The sequence below is a fragment of the Plectropomus leopardus genome, chromosome 20 (assembly GCF_008729295.1).
Source record: "Plectropomus leopardus isolate mb chromosome 20, YSFRI_Pleo_2.0, whole genome shotgun sequence".
NCBI lineage: Eukaryota > Metazoa > Chordata > Actinopteri > Perciformes > Serranidae > Plectropomus > Plectropomus leopardus.
In genome coordinates, this window is record NC_056482.1 from 5,719,531 (window position 1) to 5,738,490 (window position 18,960).

General features: G+C 39.7%; 1 protein-coding gene across 1 annotated transcript in view; it reads left to right on the forward strand.

The window, feature by feature from the left end:
- Window positions 1–890: 890 nt before the first annotated feature.
- The window catches only part of arhgef28a (Rho guanine nucleotide exchange factor (GEF) 28a), a gene marked incomplete at its 5' end in the record, with an annotated part of 40,447 nt that continues 22,377 nt past the window's right edge, over window positions 891–18,960 (forward strand). Inside the window, 15 exons of the mRNA XM_042509665.1 lie at window positions 891–941; window positions 1,136–1,208; window positions 7,470–7,585; window positions 8,674–8,945; window positions 9,034–9,223; window positions 9,319–9,430; window positions 11,096–11,182; window positions 12,507–12,549; window positions 13,790–13,891; window positions 15,083–15,206; window positions 16,663–16,798; window positions 16,885–16,940; window positions 17,061–17,121; window positions 17,603–17,723; window positions 17,820–17,898. Of these exons, the coding sequence (XP_042365599.1) occupies window positions 891–941; window positions 1,136–1,208; window positions 7,470–7,585; window positions 8,674–8,945; window positions 9,034–9,223; window positions 9,319–9,430; window positions 11,096–11,182; window positions 12,507–12,549; window positions 13,790–13,891; window positions 15,083–15,206; window positions 16,663–16,798; window positions 16,885–16,940; window positions 17,061–17,121; window positions 17,603–17,723; window positions 17,820–17,898 (1,623 nt within the window). The remainder of the gene's footprint in view (window positions 942–1,135; window positions 1,209–7,469; window positions 7,586–8,673; window positions 8,946–9,033; window positions 9,224–9,318; window positions 9,431–11,095; window positions 11,183–12,506; window positions 12,550–13,789; window positions 13,892–15,082; window positions 15,207–16,662; window positions 16,799–16,884; window positions 16,941–17,060; window positions 17,122–17,602; window positions 17,724–17,819; window positions 17,899–18,960) is intronic.

The following is an 18,960-nucleotide window of genomic DNA, read 5'->3' on the forward strand; positions in this document are numbered from 1 at the left end:
CAGGTTTGTGAAGGCACACAACTGCAAGGCTGCTGATTGTAGTTACTCTTGTCTTGCACTTTGAAGACTGAATGATTATTTCATTCAGCAAAAATGATTATCATAAGTTTGATTAATGACAAAAAAGATCATTAGTATTGCTGTCACAGTGGTCTCTGCATGCACACACAGCTCTTATTTGCTGTCTGTCTGAGTGCAGAGACTCCATTGAAGAGCAGTGGAAACCGAACCACCACAGATTCAGTTGAGCAAACATCTGTATGGTCAGACATCCATCACTTACAACCTAAAGAGACTAAGAAAACACTTCCAGCAGACACCATAAAAGGCACACTCTGCTTTACACGTGTGTTTGTTCTACCTCAGAGGATACAGAGAAAACTTGGGGGGCAGATTGTTTTTGTCCCTGAGGTGACGTGCTCAGGCTGGCATGCAACCACACGCACACAGTGGGAGACCCTCGCAGATCGTCCATGCTAGCACCACCTGCTTTTTTTTTGTCCGTCTCGCTCACGCTCACACACACACACTTTACAGCTCTCACTCAACCCGTGGCCAGTGTTTTTTGGTAACCATAGAGATGGCACATGGCAGTATCGACTCATAAAGGGAAGCAGGAAGCGTACCTTAGTATTGACCTTAACTCTGTCCCGACTTCGGCAACCGTCCATTAATCCTCTCTAAATAACAGCCTCACGGCAGGGAGCGCGTGCTCTTCCTGTGGACATGCTGCTTCGCACGAGCACAACATCTCATTGGTTAGGTTTCCGTTCCTGGATAGTAGAGTCACATCCAGAGGGGCTGATTTTGTGCTGTTGACACAATGCTTCTTGGGAGGAGACGCGTTAGTGCATCATGTATCAGCTCCTGGCTAAATATTTTTATTTTGCACAGGCATTAGCAAGGAGGTGCGAGTGGAAGAGCATGCGCTGGTGGATAATGTGAGTATACATGTAGATTTACACATGAGTCTGTGGTACCAAGTGTGCTGTAAATGTTTACAGATTTGCCTCTTTAGTTCATTTCTGGTTTGTGCATGCAACTGTGATTGTATTTATGTTGTTTTCAAGTAAACAATACTTGAATTTTTCCTAAGAGCTGCACTTTCTCTATATGTTTTCTGGTTTGTTTAAAGGTTTTTGAAGAACAGCTTGTTCTTTCTTTGGATGATGACGACGATGAAGAGGAATGCCCATCTTCAATATCTGGTAACTCTTCTCCTACCTTTCCTCTTGACTCATCTGCCTCAAGAATAAAAAAGGATAGTTCAGGTTTTTTCAAAGTCAGGTTATATGGGGATCCATAGACAGTAAATTACAAACAGCAGATGTCAGATGTCGGCACGCCCTCAGTTTGGAGAAACAGGCTTGAGTCCAATATGGAAGCTAAGCAATGTAGTGCTGTGGATAGAGTCAGCAGCCAAACATATTTTAGGCACCTAAAAAAGTTCTAACTATAAAAATCAATATCAGTGTAAGTGTATGCTATACTAAGAGTAATGTCACTGCTTTACCTCAAGTGTCAAGCCATTGTAATGGGCTGATTGAAAGAAGGATGCAGTGGTAAAAAAAATACTGATATAGCATACACTCAAACTGATACCACTTTTCCACCAAAATTAGTATGTGCAGGCAGGTTTTTTAAACTTGGGTAAACCTGCTATAAATAAGCAATAGACTGTACACAGCTCAGCAGACACCTCTCTGTGTTTGTGGGGTTTTTTTTTTTGTTTGTTTTTTTGTGGTATGTGGTCTGTTTACTAACCGGTTGGTTGGCCAACCGGTTAGTCAACAGAAGAATGCAGCATGGAGGCCTGTGAAAACTTGTGAAAATGTTTGAGCGCTGCTTTGGTGTCACTGGTAAGCGGGTAAAATTAGTGTGTTCACCTGGGTGGTGTGTTTCCGTCTATGCCAGTCTGAGCTGGAGTTGATAAATACCAGCGACTTCTGCAGAGTCATTTGATGCAGGCCAGATGTAGGCAGCTGTTAGTGGGGTTATTGTGCATTGGAAAAACATCATAATTACATTTTTTTTTTAGGTGGGTAAAACACCTCTTGTTGCAGACCCCACCCACAGCAGTACATTGCTCAGCATCTGTTTCAGACACCTGCCTGCTTTTCAAACTAGGGGCTTGTCGACTAACATTTTCTATATGTAATACACTGACCATCACAAGTTCCCCATGCAACGCCACTTCCTTAATTCCAAACTATCCCTCCAGGGTAAATGAATGTTTTATTTTCTTTGGCAAAAACAAAAGCAATCCAATCCAAACCAAAAATACTGTTTCCATTTAATATTACGGCTATAAAACCCTGGACTCTAGTTTAAATTCCTGAATAGCAGAGTTATGTCCAGAAGACCTAATGTTGTGCTACTGCTTCTCCTTCTGGGAGGAGGGTGTGTGTATGTCATATTTCAGCCTCTGGTTAAATTCTTTTAGTTACAGAAAGGAGCTCCATGTGGCTTAAAAATGAATAGGTAATTTAATAGAAAAACACAGCAACATATCTGTGGCTGTAGTGAACAGCAGGGTGTGGGAACAGTGCATAATGAGCCGGCTGAGAAGCCCTGACTGGGAAGCCTTTCTCTCATGGCGCTGGCACAATATGCGGAGCTCTGTTTTGAATCACATCATAGAAAATCAATAACTGCTGCATGGACACAGACAGGGATTTACTTCTGTCTGAGACTGATGAGCAGTTTTCTTTGATTAAATAGATGCATTATGCTGCTGGAGTCTGGCTTCAGGCGGCGCAGGTTGGGTCTTCAACAATGACTCAGTCTAGGAGTGCAGGAATCTGCCCCGTCACTGGGACAAAGGCAGGAATGGGGTCAGGCGTGCATGTCCCACTCTGTCTGAGCTGGGAGATGCCCCCCTCTGGCCTGTCGCCCTGCCGTCCCCTCCCCCGACTCCCCTGGATGGGACAGAGGAGCTCTGTAGTTGAATTGAGAGGGGGAATGTTAACAAGCTCAAATGTCGTTGGTTTTCAAAAGCTGACATTTTAGGTGAGCCGCATACATGAATGTATTAATTAACCTTTTCGAACCTGAGAAAATTGGTTTGATTTGAAAAAAACATGGGAGAAGGCAATGAGCAACTTAACAAGACATGGCCTAAAAATTAGCAAAAAATTAAAAAAGGTACAAGAAAATCACCAGAAAATATGCCAAAAAAACTTTAAAAAATAAAAAACAAATAAACACAAATAAAATAAAACACACAAAAAAATTATGTGTTTTATAATATTGTTGAGCTATTAAAATTATAAAGATAGTGTCTGGGACATATTTCCGTACTTTTTTTTGGATAATTTTTAAATAATCCTCTTTTCTCTCCTCTTTTTTAAAACTGTTTTTTTTAAAGATGTATTTTTGGGGCTTTTTCAGTGCCTTTATTTGATAGGAAAGATATTGCGTGAGCCACCGGCCGCCCCTTTTAAGACTGTTTATAGGTAATTTTCTTATCACCTTTTTTTGATTTCTTGCAATTTGTGGGACATTTCTTGTTCAGTTGGTCATTGCCCTTATTCCTGTGTTTAAAAAGAAAACAAAATGCTCAGGTTTAAGGAGTGAAACAGTATGTGAAACAGTTTGTGAAGCAGTTTGTGAAAGGCGTGCGAAGGCAGCACAAGAAAACTGATATCAATCCAGATTTCAAAGGGTTAAACACACACAAGATTGTATAAACTTAGCTTGTGAAAACTTTGAGGAGGATGCTCAAATGTTTCAGGTGTTGTCACGGTTACCACAAATGCTAATTTCCTGTGTGTTGTTGTGAAAGAATGAAGAGTTTGTTGTAAAACTCTAGAGGGCCCTTAAACTTTGTGACCATAAACTGAAGTGTGTGTGAGTGTGTGACATGGGGCATTGATCCCAATGTTCCCCCCTGAAGCAGAACTGCAGATTCTTCTGTATTACTCAAACCATCATACTGTTAATATTTTTGGTTGTGATGACAGCTCCTTGAGGTCGCTGTGGTGCAAAGTTGTCATCTAGAGTTATTGTTTTTCCCAGATCTGTTGAAATAATCGTATAGGTTTCTCTGGTTTCACTGACATAACTCACGAGTGTCCGTTATTGTTGGAGCTAGCCAGTGTGACAATTAGTCTAGCAGCTGAGACTGGTGCTCTGTCAGTCTGTCACCACCCTTTAACCCGTTGAAACCTGAGCAAATTGGCTTAATTTCTTTCAAAAACATGGGAAGAAGGAAACTTAAAAACAAATGACCAAGAAATTAGCAAGAAATAAGTAAGAAATACAAGGAAATTACCTGAAAATTAGAAAAATAATGATATTAATAATAATAATACACATGTTAAAGAGTGACCTGAAAAAGTATGCTTTCAAAATTATAACAATCTGTAAAATTATTTAAAATATATAAAATTATGATATGATTACAAAGAGTTTTCTTGAATAAATGTCTTAGCTATTTTAAAAATAATTTCCTACTTATCACTTACTATTTACACAGATGCATGCACATGCACACACTCTCTCTCTCTCACACACACAGACACACACACACATGCACACGCACACGCAGCCTTTCAACACCCTCAACATTGCATGTGACAATACACCCTTGGTTCCTGCTTGTTTTTTTTCTTTTTTGTTTCAGTTGTTTTTGTGGGATTTTTTTTCCCTGTATTTGCCGTCCTAAGTGTATACACGTAATGTCATGTTTTCCACATAATGTGTTCATCATGTCTTGTCACCTGTTCTGTAGTGCACCGCATCACTAAATAAAAAAAAAATATATATATAAAAAAATAAAAATTCTAAATCAATCTACTACTTTTTGTAATTTGCAGAACAGTTCTCTTCAAGTTGCTTATTGCCCCTTTTTAAACCTATGTGCTCAGGACTGAAAAGTTTAAAAACATGTCTGAACACAGCACAAGAACAGGTGATGCTGATCCAGGTTTCAAAGGGTTAAATTAAGCAGAGAGGAGATCTTTGTTTCTGTATAAAGCTGCGTAACAGTTTGATTTCAGGCAGAAAGAGACAGATAGAAAATAAGATGAACGCAATGAACGTGTTTAAAAATTGTGCCTGCCTTGTAAGTTTGAGCTCCATGCTGATGTCTTCACTGTGGGAGAGCAGCAGAGAGGAAATGCCTCTGTGATGCCCAGGATTTCCCTCACATTAGTGCAGGCATGGCTGGTCCAGACATCAAAGTGTGGGTGGAAAGTGCAGAGAGGGCTATGAAAATGGCTTCTCATCAAGGGAGGTAATTTTCCACATTGTTATCGTAGAAACACCATCCACCGCTCTTGTGCTTCTGTCAGCAGTGGTGCATAACTGTACACATTTACTTCACTCTTCTTACATTTTTGAGGTGCTTTAACCTTGCATTATGTTAGTTTATACCTCTGCTTTACCACATTTTAGACAACAATAGTGTACTTTTTACTGCACTATTTTACAGCTAAAGTAACTTGGAACTTTGCTGATTAAGATCTTGTATACAAAATATGTAATCTTCTACTTTAAAGGGACAGCTCATTCCCAGATCAAAAATGCATTTTTTTCTTATTCTTGTCTGTGGTGCTATATATCAATCTAGATTGTTTTAGTGTGAGTTGTTGAGTGTTGGGGCGTGGTGCTTTTATCTTAGAATTAGTTGAAAAGAAGTGACTTTTTCTCTGGGAAGGTTAAAGGGACAGTTCAAGTCATTACCAATAATACATATTTTTCCTCCTACCCATGGTGCTGTTTATCAGTCTAGATTGTTTTGGTGTGAGTTGCAGAGTGTTGGAGATATCGACTGCGGATATTTATGCCTTCTTTCCAGTATAATGCAACTAGATGGCACTGGGCTTGTGGTGCCCTTTGACCTAAACGCTAACATCAGCATGCTAACAATCTCACAGACCATGCTTATATAGTTATGTTTAGCAAGTATACTGTTTATCATGTTTGCTAACTTAGTTTTATAGTGGCATGCTAAAATAAGTTAGCACCAAACACAAAATACAGTTGAGGCTGATGAAAATGCTATTGTTTTGTAACTAATTGCTGGTGCCCTGGAATGAGTCCTAAAACCCGAAAATTCATTAGCATGTCAGTTCCTCTGGTTCCCTCATCTCGAGGTCTATGGATTTTTTAAAAATGCATTTTGGTTGGAAATCTGAAATAAGGTCAATGGTAAACACAAGCTTAAACGACTTTGATGTTTTGTTTCACCACAAAAAATACATCAGTAAATACCCCACTCGCAAATTTTGAAGCTTTAATGTGTCTTTAAAAAGTTGATTGCTAACAAGTGGTCAAATCGGACTACAAAACGTAAACACGCTGAGCCACACCGAACACGGCTTTACAGCCTCGTTGTGATGGCAACACTAAATGAAGCGACTGTGGTGTAGTTTGTTTATAGCCTAACATTAGCATTAGTCATAAATTGTTCATTTGTGAAGATTATCTTGCTCAACAAAACATGAAAGCATCTCCCAGAGAGATTGTATTCTGCAATAATGAAAAATTCAACGGAAAAACACCATAGGCACGTTGATGAGGGAACCAGGGCGATGCTAGCTTCCAGATTGGCCTACAGAAAAACGACATCTCTTGGGCGCTCTGTTCCAATGACCTCTGATCTGCTGATGGAGCTACGCCATCAGTGGAGCCTCGCTGGTAGTGTGGCTAAAATGTAAAGAAGATTCTGATAGAAATAGTTTTCAGCGAGAATAATAAATGCTGGCTTTAAAAGTTAAAACCTTATCCAGGTGTTAAAAGTGGTCTTTAAATTCTGTTTATGAATATTCGGAAGAGAGGGTGTACGGAAATATTAGTGCACAGCGGTAAATAGAAGTGAGCAGGACTCAAGGCAAAAATCCATTGTTATTCCCAGAGAACAGACAGCCTGCCGGTAAGGTTGATATGTGGAGTTTTCTATGAAAACAAACCTCTAAAGGTCAAACAGGGAGTAGGTATGCAGTGTCTCATCACATTTTCCTTTCTTTCCTCTAAGCCTTGACATTTAGGCAATGAAAGATCAATAAATTATGGCACAATGATCCTAAATCACCAGGAAGAGGCAGGACTGAAGTAAATAAGACTTCACAGTTCAATATTATGTTTGGTAATTTATTTTCCTATTTCTGGCACATCTGCTGGAGGCTTTCTGATTAAATGGTTGTTGATGTGCTTTGGTTGTGTGGTAAAGGTATCCAGTTACTCACACTACTCTTAGAGCTGCTTTGTCTATTCACCCAGACATTTAACTGATGTTGGGATGAGTAACGGTCATGACAAGTGGCTTCACACCGTGTTCTGTGACAGTTAATCATTCAGCAGGATAAAAACAAATTCCTAGTAGACATCTTGGATAGTACAGCATGGTCCTGTAGAGCTGTTTATCTCAACTGGACAAAGGGAGGGAAACAAAGAGAAGTAATGTTTTTAAATTATTGTAAACAATACTGAAACTAACCTGAGATTGTACTCTGTGTTTATCACAGTAAATGGGCATCCCATGCAGTCCAGTGGAGTGCAGAGCCAGTTCACCCAGCATGCTACAGACCCTCTGCTCTCCGTGATCAACAGCAGCGTTCAGACCATCACACAGCGGACACAGGTCATACATGACAATCTCTCTTTAAGTTCAGTCATCATTTCATCTCACTAACACCTTGAAGGAATTTCTTCAAATCTGGTACAATCGCTCACTTGGACTCAATGCTGAAGTGATTACATTTCGGAGGTCAAAGGTCAAAGTGACTTTGCATCCTTCTCATTCTTGTGAATGCGATATCTCAAGAACACCTTGAGGGATTTTCTTAGAATATGGCACAAACCTTCACTTGGACTCAACAATGAACTGATTAGATTTCTGTGGTTAAAGGTCAAGGTCACAGTGGCTTTGCATCCATCTTAATCTCATGAACGGGATAACTCAAGAACAACTTGAGGAAATAATTCAAATTTGGCACAAATGCCGTGAACTGATTAGGTTTTGGTGGTGATTGGTCAAGGTCACTGTAACCTTGCAACTATCTTTCAGATTTGGCACACACATTTACTTGAACTCAAAGATTGAGGGAATACATTTTGGTGGTCAAAGTGACCTTGCATGCATCTCATTCTTGTGAACTTGATATCATAAGAATGCCTTTAGGGATTTTTTTTACAAATTCAGCTAAAATGTGTTCTTGGACTCATTAATGAAATGATTTGATTTTTATGGTCAAAGGTCAAGGTCACTGTGACCTCCCGTGTCTCATTCTTATGAATGTGATATCTCTAGAATACCCTACATTATTTTTTTCAAATTTAAAATAAACATTCACTTGGACTCCACAATGAAATTATTGCATTTTGGTGGCCAAAGGTCAAGGTCAACGTGACTTTGTATCCATTTCTATTTTGCTGAACGTGACATCTCACTAACACCTTCAGACAATGTCTCATTAGACACAGAAGTCCACGTGGACTTGAAAATGAACTTATTCAGCTTTGGTGATCAAAGGTCAGAGTCACTTTGACCTCACAAAACATGTTTTTGTCCATAACTAAAAAAATCAACTACTAAGCATCCATGTTTTCACAGTCATAGACGTTAACTGTTAGTGCAACTTATCGGTGCACGGATGCATACAACTGGGAGGCAGTTATTCTATTTTCTTCTGGGTTTTTAAAAATTAAAAAAAATCTTTTTTTGTTTAGGAAGAAGATACTGACATCAAGTATAGCGTCAGTGGAGTGACCCGGGACAGCACAGGGACAGACAGCGGTTTATGGGACACGGTGGACTCAGAAGATCTCCTGCTAGCCACTGACACTCCTCCACCATATTCAGAGGATTTCTACCCTCCCTCTCTACCCTGCTTTCCCGCACTCTCACCCCCTGACCAGGCTCTCGCCAGGCTAAACCGTCCCGCCTCCTCCGAGCTGACCCGTCAGAGAGAAAGTCCGCCCATGGACACCTGCGACCTCAGGTATTAAACATTGTAGATAGTTTTTTCCACTCAGAACACAGTGTTTTCTGCTGTCTCTCTGTGTGTAACTGGTCCTTTATTGCTCCAGTCCCAGTCTAGTGGCTCTGGAGATGGACAGCGAAGAGGACAGCACAGAGCCAAAGTCTCCATTCTCCCCGCTCTCGTCAGATGAGAAAAGTGAGAAAAGTGAAGACAAAAGGGAAAGCTTTCGTCCTTCCCCTGACCTCACGTGCACCCGCAGCCAGTCTGCCTCCTCAGCATGTGAACCCACAACAAAAGTAAAATACCATCTCACACTCATAAAATATTTTTGCTTCTTTTTTTATGAGGAGAAGTTTTTTTGTTTTCAATTTGGATTATTTTCCTTGTATAGGAATTGGGGGACCAGGGGATTCGACTGCGTTCGTATTCTTACTCTTCCCCCAAAATCAGCTTGCGTCCTGCTCGTTTTGCCCGGGACAACCACACGTCAGAAATCAGCCCTGGTCAGTAACACCAAGACTGTTTACTGCTTCACATGATTAGAAATATAGTTAACTAACAATGTTCCCATAAACTAACTTCACTTGTTTGCCGTGTCATTCATAGTTGGTGCAACAACTCACTTTCTGCATTCTGTTAATTTCATACCAGTTGTCAACTGTAGATTGTCTCAGTACTAATATTAAGTGCAGTCAACTCTCTATTAACAAATTTCTTAAAGGGACAGTTTATCCCTCAAAATGGAAAATACGTATTTTCCCTCATACCTGTAGTGCTATTTATCAATCTAGATTTTTTTGGTGTAAGTTGCCAAGTGTTGGAGATATCTGCATACATTTTAAAAACTCACCGACCTTGTTGTGAGCAGTTTCATGGAACTATTTTCTTTCTACCGAACTACATCTGCCTACTGTATTACCATGCAGAAGCAAGCATGCATCTACTCATGGATAAGAGGCTCATATCTGTGACAGTGTGAGATGTAAACATTATTGGCATCCTCGTCCTCTGAGCTGTAACATTAGCTAACTCATTGCTGCTAGATTCATGCTTCCTTCTCCTCATTGATAAGGTTATTGGATGTAACTTGGTAGAGATAAAATAGTTCCTTTATGAAACTGCTCATAACAAGATCTGTGGATTATCTTGAGTAACTTGATCATGATTTCTGTTGAGTTTTTCAAATGTATTTTTTTTGGCGCTTTGAGCAACATCTAGTTCAATTATATTTGAGAGAAGGCAGACATCTCCACAGCTGTTATCTTCAGCGCTCAGCAACTTATACCAAAACGATCTAGACTGATAAATAGCACTACAGGTAAGGAGGCAAAATGTGTGATTTGGATTTTGTGGTAAACTGTTCCTTTAAAGTGACAGTTTGTCATTTTGCTAAGAATGCCTATTTGTTTTGTTGCCAAGAGCTAGATAAGAAAATGAATACCACTCTTTGTCTTTTTTCTGTGTATTAAATATGAAGCTACAGTAAGGAGGCAGTTAGCTCAACTTAGCATGAACAGTGGAAACGGGGGAAACAGCTCGCCTGGCTCCGTCCAAAAATATACATTTCCCAGCACCTCTAAGCTCACTTAGAGAGGTTACGTGCCACTCTCCAGCAGTGATTTCCCAGAGTTTTGAGCCAGAAAAACAGCAACAGACAGACATGAGAGTGGTGTCAATCTTCATCTCAAACTCTTGGTAAGAAAGCAAATAAAAGGCTATTTCCCAAAATGATGAACTATAATGTCCTCCCCATTGCTTCACACTTTTGTCCTCTGGGGTCATTCTGACCCTGCCCTGTTTTGACTGTTAAAGCATATCGTATGAGTTGTCAATCAATTCTGTGTTACACCTTTAGTTTTACTTCAGTCCAACCCATTACCACACATTTTTCCCTTCGTTTTGGGATTTAGGGCCAATAGACCTTATTTACGTAAGTATAAAAACTGTATTTTGATAGTAAAAGATTTCATTTGGGGTCAGATTGACCCCAAGGGCAACACGAGGGTTAAGAGTTTTCTTCAAAAGGACTGAAATGTTCACAATGAGCCTACACCACTGTAGGAAGAAGTGATTTCAGAGCTCTCAGTGTGGAGTTGACTGTACGGGGTGATAGTCTGCAGCCTCTGTAGCTGATTTGTGAGCAGCCCTGTGTCCACTATGTCCTGTAGATGCCGTGCTCCACAGTGTCAGCCACAGCCGATCTCTCCTTCAGGCCCTCTCTCTGTCTAAATCTCTGTCTCTTCTCCACCCTGGTAGTAAGTACTGGACACCTGCAGCCGTCTCACTGCGCTAAGGCCCAGCATGGCCAGCATGCTGCCGTCAGTGTCAGTGCTTATATATATATGTATATGTGTGTGTGTGTGTGTGTGTGTGTGCGGGAGTCAAGGTTATTACTGTACACTTTTTTTAATCTGCTAGAAAAATAAAAATTTGAAAACATATGACTTTAAAACAAAAATAATTTTAAAGTGGCTGTTATCGATATCTGCACATCAACAATGGATTAATTGACTAATACATAACTAACCCACAGAGAATTAACCACTGACTCTGCAGTTCCTCTCAGCTCTACAGAACTTTGTAGCATGTTTTAGCTCATTATTTTGGTTTTACAGACCCCAACTTTTTGTCTTTTTGGACATTCATCCAAATGTTGTCTTTTGGAGTTTAATGGCAACAAAAAAAGAGCTAAAAGAAAGTAAATATTAGACTTTCATTTTTCAGGTGGCATGAAACATGACTCTAATGAAAGCTAATGTGGCTCATTTACTGCCGAACAATTAGTACGCAGGCTACATCAACTTATTGTTAGACTTTAAAATGAATACAGTATGTGTGAATTACAACTGGTTTAGATTTAACTCCCATAACAATCAAATGTGATTCTTAACTTTTGTTTTTATCCCGTGTGTACAGAAAACAGTACTTTCTGTCCTGACTGCCTGTCAAAATCTGTAAATATTTAAGTGAGAAAAGCTCATAGTGAAATACAAAACTAAACAAATGTAAACAAGTTAAAATTAGATGAACTGAAACAAGAATCAAAGTAAAAACTAAATTTGAATCATGGCGCTGTAATAACCTTGGCGCATGTTTGCATGTGAGTGTACGGCTTTTCTAATCATATTACAGCCATATTGTTATCAGAATGGCAGTGGGGCTTCAAGCAGAAATCTTTTGTGGTGATGAAATGAAAAGACAACTGATTGCTTTGGAGGCTATTGAGAGATATGAGGTGTCTCTGAGGGGACAGTGCTGCAGCTTTCATATAAAGTGTTATGCCTTTATTATATATATGCGGATCATCTGTTACTTTGCATATCAGTGGTGATTTTGTTTTAGATGTTTTTATACAAGCAGCTCCTCTGGCATGTAAATGAATCCTGGCAGGCTTCATCAAATATTCACTCTATAGCAGTCTGACGTTAGGGATGACGCTTCCTATTTTTGTTCCCTCAGTCCTATTGAATGTTGTTTATTCTGGGGGGGGGCATCTTTTGATGTATTCTAATGCATATTTGGTGCAATGGTGTGTTTCAATTTGTTTAACAACTTTCCCTCATTTTTCTATGTCCACAGAGCAAAGAGCTTCCAGTATATCAGAGCAGTCACATGAAAAAAGGTATTCATGCTTTACTTTTAATTCACTAAGTGTCTTTTTAAAGCTGGGGTAGGCAAAAATCTGGAAAAAGGCAAAAATAACAAAGTCAAATCACCCTGTAGCTCTTTCCTCTGCTGCTGTGGACTGGCTCCCCAGCAGGAGAGAGGGCATCAGCTTAGAGTGGGACCCTGGGTTGGCGGCTTTAGTGGCTCAATTTTGGCCAGTGCAATGCCCACCCAGCCCTGGGTGTCACAGTGGGATGAGCTCCATGTCTTACCTGTGTAATGGCAGCAACAGAAAGTTGCTAATCGAGCAGAAAGTCGGGGCTGACTGTTCCCTAGGAGTTGGGGTTGGTGCTGGCTTGATTCGGATAGCTGTGTCCACTGACTGCTGCCTGCTCGTCTCCAAAATAAAATTACCTACTCCAGCTTTAAGTCTTTTTTGGATTATGTTGTATTCCAGATGCCTTTTTTCTGTCTCTTTAGTTTCAGTGTTTTCCTTTCCTCTCTCATTGGCCACACTCTTGGCAGTACGTTTCATCAAATATGTAATCCTCAGCGCTGGGAGCAACTTATGTGGGTAACCATGACCACCAGGTTGCTTGGTGACAGCAGGGACTCTGGGAATTTTTTTGCCATCTTTTATGAAACTCTTTTGTCCTCGTGAAGCAGAGCTGTTTTTTTTTTTGTTTGTTTGTTTTATCGTTTCTGTTTTTCTTTCCCTAATGACAACAGAGGTAGTGACGTGCAGATATCTGCTTGACCCTGAGCTTCTTCCAGCCCTGTTTTTATGGCCAAAAGTGTCGTCTTGCCCCAGATATGATAAACTGCATCATAGATAAATAGCGCAGCACAAAATAAATGTGCTGTATTTCACAATGCACTGGGAAAATATGGTTCATGATTTGGAAAATGGTCTAAAATAATGACAGTGCTGCTTTATATGGTCTGTGCCTGCTCTTAGAGGGGCTGAAAAAAAGGATATCCTTTTCTCTTCCCGTTCCACTCATCCTATGTTCATTGCCACTGCCAACTGATATGCCACCACCACTTAATGGATAAAATACCCTAATTGACCTTCCACACTTCAGCAGCTCCCCCCAGTGGAAGATACCAGACATAATCAGAGCTAAAAAAAGACGGTGTCAAAGGCCGCAACAACCAGATTTGCGTCTTTAATATTTAATTGTGGCATGTCATCTTGGCCTTCGTGGCTTCCCGTCAGTATTAAAAGGTCAGTGTGTGTGCGCTATTCTTTACAGGGAGATTAAGTTCCGTAAGCGAGCCCAGTCTGCGGATGATGAGGGCAGCATGGAGCTAGCAGAGTCCCTCCAACATCTCACCCTGTCTGAGTTCCTCAAAGAGTATGTGTGGGGGGGTGCCGTCCTTTTTCGGCTGTTCTAGCATCCTTTAACCGTCCACTTCATGTGAACTAACTGTAACTAAAACTTCAAGCATGTACGTACAAATTGACAACAAACCACAACCTCTACACCTCCCCTTTCCTTGTTTCATATCCTCATCTCTCCTAGTTTTCTCACCTTGTTTTTCTCCTCTCCTTGTTTCATCTCTTCTCTCCTAGTTTACTCTCCTCTCCTTATTTTTTCTCCTCTCTTTGTTTCATCTCCTCCCTTTGATCCATCTTCTTTTCTCTCCTAGTTTCCTATCTTCCTGGTTTTTCTTTTCTCTTTGGTTCATCTATCCTCCTTTCATCTCTTCTCCTTTCATCTCATCCTTTTTTCTTTGCTCTCTTTGTTTCATTTCTTTTCTTTCCTTGTTTTTTCTCCATTCCTTGGTCTTTTTTCCTGTCTTTATTTCCAACTGGTCTTTTCCCCTTGTTTTCTTTCCTATCATTATGTTTTCTTCTCTCTGCTTCATTTCCTCATCTCTCCAAGTTTTTTATCCTTTACTTGTTTTTTCTCCCCTTTTTGTTTTATTTCCTCTTCTCTCTTAGTTTCTCTCATTTCCTTGTTTTTTTTCTCCTTTGTTTTATTTCCTCCTCTCTCCCAGTTTTCTCTCCTTGTTTTTTCTCGTCTGTTTCATTTCTTCTTCTCTCCCACGTTCTCTCCTCTTCTTGTTTCCCTCTATCTTTGATTAATCCCCTCTCCTCTCCTTGTTTTGTCTCCTGTCTTTGTTTCTGCTCCTTTCTTTGTTTTATCTCTCTTCCTTGTTTCATCTCCACGCCTCTAACAGTTCTTCTAATTTGATTTCATTTCCACAGCTGAGAGTTGCAGACATTTTAGCGACTAACAAAGGTTTGTCATTTTATGGCAGGATGTTGCAGTCTGAACTAACCCCAACCCCAGGTCATAACCATTTAACCATTTATATGCTTGTGTACAGAAGCTTATAAGAATAAACAGCTGATAATTTCACAGTGCCTGCACCTCCACTAAACCATCATTCTTGCTTTTGTTGTCCTGTAGACTCAACAAGAAGAAAATCCAGATGTTGTGTCTTTAACATCTAACACATCTGCAAAACATTTTTTTGTGTGTTTTGGAACACAAATGCAAGGCATCAAATTGCACTAATATGTTTTCATTCTTTCACAGAATTGAAGAGGAGGAGTTGGATAAGTACAACATCCCGACAAAGGTGGAGTCAGAGAAGTACAAAGTCATCCGCACCTTCAGTTTTCTCAAGAGCAGGATGTCCAGTACACGCAACAAGACCAAGGTAAACCGGACCCCGCGTCTGCTGTTACACCCATCAAATAATAAAAACTAGGATGTAAGGAATAACTGAACAAAACTGTGCACTCAATCCAACTTTACATGCTACATTACACAGTCTACCTTGTTTGATAGCTTAAAGGGATGGCTCACCCAAAAAGGAAAATTCAGTCATTATCTCACCCTAATGCCGATAGAATGTCAGGTGAAATTTTTTAGTGCTGAAGTTTCATGGGGAAAAAGCGTTTCACTCATCTCCCAAACAACTGAAGTAAAAAGTGACCAGGATTCAAAAGTTTACAAAAAAAAAACAACAAAATGTCTCCATACTGCACATTTGAAGTAATCCAAGTGTACTGAAGCCCCAATGTGCCAAGTTGTTTTTAAAAGTGTCACCGGCACCATGTTTTAGCCTTGTTGTAGCCTGTAGCTCCTAGTGTGGGAAGTGTGCACGCTAGCACAAGACCAACAAGAGCTCCCTGTATCTGCACACCAGTGTTTACATGTTAGCTGGATGCCTCGCCTACACACAGTAATTTTATATCTGACAAAGCGACTTGTTCCTCGCTGTGAACTTCACAAATGTCTATTTGTATATAAGGGAGGCTTAACGCGGCTCCCACACCAGGAGCTACAGGCTACAACAAGGTTAAAAACATGGCGCTAGTGACATTCTTCAAAACAACTTGGCACATCGGGGCTTCAGGACACTTGGATTACTGTAGATGAGCTGTATGGCGGCATTTTGTGGTTTTATTATGTGTTTTGTTTGAATCTTGGTCCCTGTTTGTTTCAGTTGTTTAGGAGATGAGTGCAACGCTTATTCCCCGTGAAGCTCCAGCAGTGTTTTTCGGACTATAAAACTTTCCATCAGCATGATAATGAGCAGATAATGACTGAATTTTCATTTTGGGGCATTTGGCATTTTCACTGCATTGACTCCATAGCTGCAGATGCATGTTGGCTGATGACATTTTATGTTTATTCTTATATGCATGGTATTGAATATTATAGTTTTTTAAAGCCAGTATTCCAGAGCTAGACGCAGGTATGGGATTTTTGACTCTCTGGGAGACACAACCAGGAAACCTTTCTGGAAATAACTCAAGGTCAGAGGGACATTCCAAACAGGGTGTCCGGCCTCTTTCCTTTTAATGATTAATCCCATGTTGTTGAGTCAGCGCAGAGACTGGAAGCACTCCCCGACCTGCATGTGTTGTTTATGCTGCGCTACATTTCCTTTAGCTGGACTTTGTTACGGTTTGGAAAAAGGCGGGGATTCGTTCCAGATCTCGTGTATTTACTTACATGTGGGAGAGTTTACCCTGCAGACAGAAGCTCACTCTGGTTTATAGAAATATGAATTGCGGCCTGTTTGGCTCTGAGGTTTTATCTGTAGCTGTCGTTTTGTCTGCACGGCCTCTTTGTTGACTCTCATGTCTCCGGCGTGGTTTTCCAAGGGAAAGGGGAAGGATAGAGAGGCCAAGGATAGGCAGATGAATGGACATCGGTTCAACACAGGGGCATGTTTGGGCCCCAATGTGTGTGTGGTGTGTGAGAAACCGGCATCTGGAAAGGACCTGCTGCATTGCTCTGGTAAGTAATGGCGTAATTCCGGGTAATTACTATTTTTTTTGCAAAAAAAGCCACATACATGTACTTGAAAATATTTTTTTTTCAAGGTTGCACTACTATTGTCCATAAGAGCTGTAAGGAATCTGTGCCTCCATGTTTGAAGGTAAGTAGTGTGTTGAAATATTAGGATTAAACTACATTGACCTCCTCATCTCTACTGGAGCCTGTCCTTGTGTCAATTGTTTACATGTTGTAACCAGCCTCTCTCATTTGTATCACTTAGAAACTTCAGGATAAGTATGCTGTTACCATGGTAAAGAACAGGACAGCATCCCTCCCACAGAGTGAGTTTAGGGTCCAATAATGTCATGTCAACCAACAATTTTGCTGTCAAACTCTTTTAACCCTTAAGCACCCGCATCGACATCAGTTTCATTTTGCTGCATTTAGACACTTTTTACCTGCATTTACATTTCTGACACCTGAGAAAAGTGGCTTTTTTATTTTTAAAAAACCACGAGGAAAAAACACAATGAGCAACTTAAAAACTGCAAATAAATAGTAAAAGATGGCAAGAAAAGGATCTGAAAATTAGCCCGGGGGATTATAGATATTATTTTAAAAAAAAACAACAAAGGAAAAATGTCCAGAAAACTATATTTAAAATTATGTTAAAGAAAAAAAAAAGTTTTTTTTCACACATTTTTTATTAATTAATTTTCTTGCTTCTTTTTTATTTGCCCCCCCCCCCCACTCACTTCCTGTTTGTAACATTTCACTGTGGTTGCACAAGATTATTGTTAATCCTTTTTGCGTTTCCCACAGATTTCACAGTGAGAGACAGTCCTCCTCAGTGTGTGATCCCCATCTCTACCTCTCTGCCCATCATGAAGGACACTGCAACCCAGTCGTGCCCTGTTTCTGGGATTTTACCAAACAGTGACAGGTCATAAAGCCTTTTGAATTACACATTATGATGCAGACATATTGGCAAAAACATTTGTGGTAATAATGGTTGTCCATGTTGTTTTCTGTGTAACAGTCGGCTCAGTGAGAGTCCAGAGACGGAGTCTGATTCCTGGAAAGTGACCAGCCGATCAGAGGAGCTCCTGCCAACTCCGGTGTGCTCCACCTCCACTGACTCATCCTTTGGAGAAGGTATGAGATGATTAAGACTTGTTGTTTTCAGTTTTTACAGATTTCCACACACCTGCAAAGGAGCAGATGGGTTTCAGATTTTAACATAGAATGTATGTCCTCATGCACCCAAATGTTTTTGTGTTTATGCTGGAAATTATTTCAAAAATTAAGGTGGCTGCATTTAAAATGCCATTTCACCCAGATTGTATACAGTTTTTTTTTAATCAGACTTTAATTAAACTTTTAATCAGACCTTTTAATTTTAAGTTATGTTGTGGTTATTTGTTTTTAAATAAAAAGAAGCAATTATATGGAAAGAAATAAGCCACAAATCAAAACAAGATTTACAAATATCTATGATGACTTATAAGAAATGTATATTGTTGAAAATTTAGACCATGTGATACCAAATGTATGTGACAGTGTGTGACCTTTTGATTAACGTCTTGTGCGTTTGTTAAGTTTCTCCCTTCATGGATTCCAGCTAGCTCAAATTTTGTTTGAATGGAGTTTAAATTTATGTTTATGTTTAAATTATGTTTAGCAAGATTTATTTTATTATCAATATGGGTCCTTGGAAAGCCTTGAAAGGTTTTGAAATTTTGTACATGAAAATGGGTGTGAAGCCTTTGTGTGTGTTGGGAAAAACACCTTCCAACTTTAAATAGGGAAAAAGGCAGGCATCCAGTTTTCCACCAGCACTTAAACGCGACATACATTTTTGGAACAGAGGTTAAGTTGGTAAACAAATTCAAAAAATAAATAAATAGATAGACAGATAAATAAAATTTGTTACGTACAGATCTTTTTGGATAATTGGACTGGGAGGTTTTAGTTTGTTTGGTTGGTTTTGTTTTTCTCTTTTAATTGGTTTATGTGACTGTACAAAAACAAAATATACAACCAAATGATCATAAAGACCTTTCAATCGTGTATAAAAGGAAAGTAAATAGATAAATAAATAAATAAATAAATAAATAAATGACATTAAAAAGAAAAAAATAAATTGAATGAACAAATAAATAGGTGTGAAAAACAGAGAA